Raw genomic sequence first — 8,338 nt, 5'->3', positions numbered from 1 at the left:
GGGGAAGGGGGGAGGGGGAGGAGAAGATAGGGTCTGGTTCCTGAGGGTTTTGCCCCTGTGAAGTCAGGGATTAGGTAGATAAACTCAGAAAAAAAGATTGGAGGCATCAGAGGCTGTTTGGGATTAAGGAGGGATGACCTTATCTTCCATGTGACCTGTCTTTTAGTTCCTCTGGGCTAAAGTTTACAGTGACATAGGGTTTCTTTTTCCTGTCCCTAACAAATCACATCAAAGCCAGGCATCCTCTTCTGGCTTAGGAGACCCAGATTTGAGGATGAGGGGTACAGTAATCTTGTCTAAAAATAGGTTGCTCTTGCTCTGGCTTGTTTTGCTCAGTGGTTAGAGCATCAGCCCATGGACTGAAGTGTTTCGGGTTTGATTCCCAGTAAAGGGCACATATCTTGGTTGCAGGTTCATCCCCGCCCCAGTCAAGTCTTGTGCAGAAGTAAACTCGAGAGAGATTGTGAGCGCCTATCTTATGGGTAGAGGAGAAAGCCATAATCTTTTCCGTTTCCTCTTTGCCTCTTTGCCCTGCCTCAGGGCTCTCGGTGTTGAGGCCTTCCACAGCAGTCCGAGAGAAGAGAGAACAATGTGGAGGGTCTCTGGTCTGCCTGATCTGGCAGTGAAGGGAGCAGTCAGGCTTTGGAATGGTTTCCCCCTTCCTTCCCTGTTCCAGAGTCATTCATATCTAGAACTCTGTCAGGGTGGCAACTGCACTGGGGGAGGAATCCTGTGCAGCCTATGCAGCATGGAGGTAGGTGTCGGCATCCACTTGCTGTACTGTACTTACTGTCTTGGCTCCAGTGTACAAATTCCACAGAGAAAAAACAACCTCCCAGCTCTGTTTTCACATTCGCACGAGGACTTCTGAATCCCTGTTTCTTGCAGTCAGGTTCCCCTTTATTTCATTCTACAAAGAGACATGTCTTGCCTGCCTTTTCTTTCTGAAACCAAAAGCCCTTGTGGAATGACCCTGGCTCTGGACAGACCTCTGTGCTGTATAGAAAGGGCAGGCTGAAGTAAAGGGCCTCAGGACTGTGCAAATGTGGTGCTGCTGCTGCCGCAGTTCACAGGCCTAGGTCCTCTCTGTGGATTATTATGAGGGTCTTCCAACCGCTCTCCCTGCCTCTAATCCAGCTTCAACAGTGCATCCCAAGTTTCATTCAAAAACATCCATCTATTGGATGTCATTCCCCTCCTTAAAACCTTCTAATGGCACTACTCTTAGCATAAAGTCAAAATTCATTTGCATTGCTTACAGGGCTCTGTAAGTTACAACTCCTGGCTCCTACCTATTTCTCCAGCTTCCTTCCTCACTGTTATCCTAGGTACAAGCCATACCAGCCTCTTACTGCTCCCAATATTTTCCTTTGGCATTTTCCTATCTTTACACTCATGGTTGCTGCATCCAGCTCATCTTTCCTCACCTTTGGTGCCTGTGGAGCACTCTATTCTCTAATACCCAGCTCAAAAGTGACCTACTTGGATGCCTTCCTGGATTTCCTGGGCAGGGTTTCTTGTTCTATCTTCTGCATTCTTGGGATGTAGTATATTATATTGATTACAAGAATAGGCTCTAGAGTCAGAATCCTTGGTTTCAATCCCAGCCTGGCCCCTTTCTAGATTTGCCTCGGTTTCTTTATCTGTAAAATGGGGGTAATATTAATGAACATCATAGGAAAAGTGCCTAAGACAGTGGTTGGCCATAGTTAGCAGTATATGTTACTTTTTTTTATCGTTGTTGTTATCATGGTTACTTTGCTAAACCTCTGCTTGCTCTTACCACCTCTGTTTAGATATATTTTTATAAGTCTGCTCTATTAGACTAGAACATGTGCTCTTTGAGGACAGGTGCATACTTTTTTAACTTCTGGTCAGTTTACAGTAAATGTTGGTTGAATGAATTATTGCGCACAGATTTGCCTTCAAAATGGAAATGGGCAACAGATAGAGTGGGGGATGCATAAAGTAGGGTTTGTGGATGACCACAGACCCAAAGTTGATGTGACCTGATGTCAGCTGGATGACCTTTCAGAGCGCAGGCAAGTGCTTTATGTTACGCAGATGGGGCAGGAGGCATGTGAAAGTTAGCATACTCTAGGTGCCAAGTTCATGTTCATTTTGTTTTCTTTTGAACTGTAGGTGACATGTCTGAGAGTAAAGCCAAGAAAATTGAAATCAAGGACGTGGATGGGCAGACACTGAGTAAGCTGATTGACTATATCTATACGGCTGAAATTGAGGTGACTGAAGAGAACGTCCAGGTAAACTCAGACCCAGCTACTAGCTCAGTGTATTGCACACTCTGGGCCCACCATTTTATAGCATCCTTTCATTTAACCCTCACAACAACTTAGTTGGTAACTGGAGAGGAAACCAAAGTTCCAAAGAGGTTAGGCGATTTGCCTGAGTCACAAGGCCAGTAGGTGGATGAACGACCCTCAGACTCATGCCTGCCTGACCACAGCACCCACATTCTTCACCATGAGGCCACAAAACCTCAGAGCAGAAAGTCTTCAAGTCCTGTTGGTTCAAACTCTTGGTGAAGGAAGAATTAAAAGCCTGGGTGACTCTATTTCTTCCCAGTCACCATCTCATCGCAGGAATTTTGAGTATTGGATTGGAAGGTTGTTAAAAATGTTTTTCTGTTTCAACGTTAGTCAATTGAATGCCTCTGCACACGTAGGGGTGTCAAGCACCAGGCCCGCGTCTCAGCAGGGGCATTGGCTGTGGTATGTGTTGCCTGTGCCTTTTCCTCCTTTCACGGCCCTGCCCTCATCCTCAGCATCTGGAGTTGGAAAAGAGGAGTCAGTGAACATGCTGCTGCACCTAAAGACAGTTGTCTTTACTGCGAGGATGTGAGGCCTATTGGGGAGAGGGCTGAGGGTGTGGCCCACTCTGTAACCCGCCAAGTCACCCACTACACAGAGACACAGGATACACTATTTCTTATCATTAAGGATCTTACTGTTTATTTAAAGTACTGGAAATTTTATGTGATAAAAAGGTTTTTTCTTTTCCTTTTTTAAAAGCATAATTCCACCTTATTTTTGTGAGGCAGATACCTCTCTAGTGACCAGAATACCTACTACTCTTATCCAGAACATAGCTCCTTTTCTAGGATTGAGGTATTTGAGAGGCCGAATTGATAACCATTTATTCATTCAATTCAGCCCAAGTGCTTGAGTGACTTTTATATGCCACACACTTTGTTGGACAGTGCGGTTGTGACAGTGAGCAATGGCGATTCCATTGCCTGCTCTCATGGAGTTTGTGGTCTATGGGTGAAGACACACACTCATCAAATAAGCTCACAGTAGTATTTATGCACAAATTGTGGTTAAATCCTTTGAAGGAAAATGAAAGATTATGTTAAGGGGACTCAGTTTAGATGGAAGAGGGGACATGGAAGGGTTCTTTCAGGAGAAGAGATTTAACCTGAGTTTGGAAATGAGTGGGAGTTAGCTTGGTGGGGAAGAGTACTCATAAGTGGGGGACCGGGTCAGGGTGCAGGCAAGCTGAGGGTCTAAGCCAGTGATGGCGAACCTTTTGAGCTTGGCATGTCAGCATTTTGAAAACCCTAACTTAACTCTGGTGCCGTGTCACATATAGAAATTTTTTGATATTTGCAACCATAGTAAAACAAAGATTTATATTTTTGATATTTATTTTATATATTTAAATGCCATTTAACAAAGAAAAATCAACCAAAGAAATGAGTTCGCGTGTCAGAGGTTCACCATCACTGGTCTAAGCACACTGCATTAGGGCAGGCTCTGCCTTTGCCTCTGGGCCCTGGACAGACTCTTGGGTTGCATAGTGATCTGCTCTAGTCCTCCTCCCCCCTTTAAAAAATGAGGTATATTTTGTATGCAGTAAAATGAACAGCTTTTCCATTTTGTTTCTGATCTTTCCCATTCAGAATGGAGTGGGAAATTCAATGGTTACATCCTAGGACTAGAAGCAGAATTTGAACAGCTGAATAAATTTTGGGTAGTAACAGTAAGTGCAAATAACTTAGTATAAAATGAGTATAGGTCATGTATCGAAAAAGTTTTTAAATGAAAGATAGTTAAGTAAAATTATCATCACTTTTTTTGTTTGTTTGTTAATCCTCACCTGAGGATATTTTTTCCATTGATTTTTAGAGAAAGTGGAAGGGACGGGGGAGAGAAAGAGAGACAGAGGAAGAGAGAGAGAGAAACATTGATGTGAGAGAGACACATTTATTGGATGCTTCCCACATGCAGACCGGGGCCACAGACTGGGGTTGGGGATTAAGCCTGCAACTGAGGTATGCGCCCTTGACCAGAATCAAACCCATGACCCTTCAGTCCATAGGCTGATGCTTTAACTACTGAGCAAAACTAGCTAGAGCTACCATCACCTTTAAATTCATTTAGGTACTTGATGTAAACATTGAGATTTACAAAATGCACAGAATTACATTCTTTGAAACTCTAATGAGAAATGCTAGCTAGAGGTCTACCTAAAAATGTGTAGGGGGTAAATAATTTTTAAATCACATTAGGGTATCTCAGTAACTAACTAATCATATAACATGCTAGGCAGAAGAATGGTCCCTACAGATGTCCATGTCCTGATCCCTGGAATCTGTTAGGTGAAATGTCAAAGAGAACTTAACGTTGCAGATAGAATTAATGTTGTTAGTCAGCTGAAAATGTTATGGGGAGATTACCTTGACTTATCTAGGTGGGCCCAATGTCATAGCAAGGGCTCGTTAAAGTGGAAGAAGGAGGCAGAATAAGAAGAATCAGAGAGATGTGAGTTTGCATGTTTCTGCCTTTGAAAATAGGGGACCATGAGCCAAAGAATGTGGGTGGCCTCTAGAAACTTAAAAAGCAAGAAACATTCTCTCGCAGAGCTTTCAGAAGGAACTCAGTTCTGCTGACACCTTGATTTTAGCCTAATGAGGTCCATTTGGGACTTCTGACTTCTAGAACTGTAAGAAAATAAATTTGTGTTGTTTTTAAGCCACAAAAACAACCCCCTAAAACAGTACTTGTAGGGGAGGTTGTGGAATTTATGATTGAAATCAGCTTTTTTCCCTACCTTTTCATCATATTTATTTATTAACTAGTAGCCCTGTGCACGAATCCTTGCGCAAGTAGCTCGGCGCTTGCCTCAGCTGGCCACCCCGCCCACCGCCACTGGTAGCTCTCTGCTGCTTGTAGCTCACTGCCCCCGCCCCCTGTAGCTCTCTGCCCACTGCCCTGCCTTCCTGTAATGCTCCACCCACTACCCCACCCTCCTGTAGCTCTCCACCGCTTGTAGATCAGTAGTGACAATACGGTGTCCTGGCTAATTTGCATATTCCTCTATTATTAGATTTTTGGTTTTTTTTTTTTTTTTGTAAAGTACAAAGTATATACAGACTAGATAATTAAAATTTGTTTCACTCTGAATTCTTTTCACCTGGCTAGGTATATATCTTTGCAACTTTGGTCTAACCCAGTGTGGTCTCTATGGTACCAGTTATCTTAAGGCAGGTAGCAGCAGATAGACTAATTAGAGGACTCTGGAGAAAATGACTTCTCCATTGCTTCTTAAAAAACTACTTTGTAAGGGTGGGAGCAGGGTGCCAGAGTGCAGATGTGCAGAACTAGAGATGAAGCAGGAGTTACGTATGAATGGAAAAAGCTGGGTTGAGCCTTGGCTTTGCCATTAATTCTCGCAGTGCTCTTATCCTAGCCCTTTCCCACTGCAGGGAGTTCGTTTCCCATCTGTAAAGTGAGGGCATGAGACTCAGTGACCTCTGGCTGGAGAAGACACTTACTCAGCCAGCCTCTGATTTGTTTTCTCTCCCTCCTACCAGAGTTCCTCATCTGTAAAGCAGGAATCATGAGTTAGACTGTCTGCCTTCAAATCCAGGCTCTGCTATTTTCTAGCTGTGTGACCCAAAGCAAATTATTTAACTTCTCTGTGCCTTAGTGTTTTCATCTGCAATATGTACAAGATAGTAGTACTTACCACATAGGGTGGGTGTGAGGATTAAGTGAATTAACTTAGAAGAGTGCTACCCTGTGTGCCAGGAGACAATATGGGCACAGAGAGCACTGTGAGCATAGAAGCCCTTTTACCAAGGAGCACATGGTCTGAAGCCGGACCATGGCTAAGCCTGGGTGTCCTATAGACTGGTAGGGGTGAGGGTGGAGGTACCCAGGAAGCAGGAAATGGTCATCACCACCTTGATGAGGATGGTTACAGTAGGCTTCACTGAAGAGCATTGTTTGGGCCAGATCTTGAAGGAAGACTGGGAGGTCAGGCCTTCCTCTGCCCACCAGTCTGCATCCTCACTGGTGTGTGTGCCCTAGATGGGCCTGCTATTCATCTCTTGTGTGTAGGGGAGGAGGGGCCAGCCTGTGCAAGGGCTCCCCTGGGAAGCACAATGTGGAACCTTCAGGGAACTTCATTGTTTGGAATCAATGAGATATACTGTTTTCCCTTTTCCTCTCCACTTTAAATTGTGGTTTGACCTTGGGGAAAAACAAAACAAAAAAGGTTGAAAAGAGAAAGTTTGGATCAAAATGTGGCTGCTTCATCGTGCTGTTATGTATCTTCTGAGGCCATTGCTCACAGCTGTCTATGATGTCAGTATTTGAAGATTTGGTGCACTGAGAAGGTGAGCATGGAGGCATTGGGCTCTCCTGAAAGTCTTAGAAACAAGGGTCAGAGATTTGGGGCTTGGTTAAATGGCTGGGAGAGCTATGCCCCTAATCTCTTCCTGGCCACACATACCTTGAAGTTACTGAGTTGCCTTCCTGTGGTACAGGTAACAATGGTTATAACTTGCACAGTAATGCTTACAGTAAGCCAAGCATGTGTTGATCAATTTACATGCATTATTTCATTTAGTTCTTGTAAACACCAATGGGATGTACATTTATGATCCTTCTTTTATAGTTGAAGAAACTGATGCCCAAAGGGCTTACATGAGTCATACCCATGGTCAGGTAGTGAGGGTTAGAGTTGGGATTTGAAACCAGCTCTCTACAACTCATAGTGCTTTGTTGATGTGGTGAAATTGAGTTTCTTGTTAAATGATCAGAATCTTGACTTTAGCTCAGAATTAATAATTATAAAAACTAATTTAACTGAGCACTGTTAACCGCTTTAAAACTACTATCTCATTTGACCCTCATTACAAGTCTTTAAGACAGTATGTACCATTATTATCTCCTTTTACTGTTGAGACAGAGACACAGAGAGGTTAACTAATTTGCCTTAAGCCACATAGCTGGTAAGTGAAGTCAAAATCCAAGCGAGACTTTTAATCATGTGCTATTCTGCTAGCTCTCTTGTTCACTTACCCACTTCCCTTCCCTCCTCCTACCTCCCTTTTCTTTTCCTCTTTCCCGCATCCCGATTCTTCTTTTTCTCAACAGATTTTTAATTTGACACTGTTTCTGTGCCAGGTTTCATGCCAGGTGCTGGGAGGGACAGTCCCACGGTGTGGCGAGGGCAGAGGCCTCGGGCAGCCCTGTCACCTAGCCCTCTGGCTGGTGCCCTCCCTTTGCCCATGGCCCTGTCTCCCTGAAATTCCAGGAGTAGGTGCTTTCTGAGGCAGGGCACTTCCTTTTGTTTTTGTTAAAGGAAGTAAACTCTGTGACGGGATATCCTCTGCTGTGTTTTCATGTTATCCGAGGGCGAGAAAAAACAAAACAGGCCTGCACATGAAGAATGGAGGGAGGCCGTTTGCAAGCTGGAGGGGAGCCTGTAAACTCTTTGCTGAAGGTCAGGTGGAGAGAGACAAGCTAAGGCTTTCGACTTGGAGTCATCTTCCATCCCTGTGGTGGTTCCAGCCAGCCACTCCTCCTGTCTTGGCCTCCTCCGTCCAGGGGCCACCAGGACTGCCCTAGTGATTCCATTAGGACAGTCTTGCTTCAAAGCTGAGGACCCAGGCTGGCCTCTTGTTCACAATCTTGTTACTGCTGCCACTTGAGGGAGTCGAGTTGCAGGCAAGATAAAGAGAAGAGGAAATCCTCTGAAAGCTCTTGTTGATGTGGTGAGGGAGGTGAAGATAGCCCTTCCTGGACGTATGCTCTCTCTTCTTTCACAGCCACTGGGGATGTTTGTTCTCATGTGTACCCCCAGAACCCCACTGGCCTGGGGCCTAGTTTATCCCCGAGACTCAGAGGCTAAGCAGTGATACATCTCCCAGTCTCCAAGCCCCCTCAGCATTCTGACTTCCTTTCCTTTCCTTCACGCCTTCCTGTATAAAGCAAATAGTGGGAAGAAAAGGGCCTTTGACTCATAGCTAATCTCAGTGTAACATCAAAGAGAGGGAAGGAGCAATTAGAGAAACCACAGCCCCATT

At 44.6% G+C, this 8,338-nt stretch overlaps 1 protein-coding gene across 1 annotated transcript in view; it reads left to right on the top strand.

The window, feature by feature from the left end:
- KLHL3 (kelch like family member 3) overlaps positions 1-8,338 on the top strand; it is a 107,022-nt gene that overhangs the window by 26,518 nt on the left and 72,166 nt on the right. Inside the window, 1 exon segment of the mRNA XM_006753494.2 lies at positions 2,143-2,264. Within this exon segment, the coding sequence (XP_006753557.1) occupies positions 2,143-2,264 (122 nt within the window).

This window comes from Myotis davidii, unplaced genomic scaffold (assembly GCF_000327345.1).
Source record: "Myotis davidii unplaced genomic scaffold, ASM32734v1 scaffold1112, whole genome shotgun sequence".
NCBI lineage: Eukaryota > Metazoa > Chordata > Mammalia > Chiroptera > Vespertilionidae > Myotis > Myotis davidii.
This window is presented reverse-complemented; position numbering and strand designations above follow the sequence as displayed.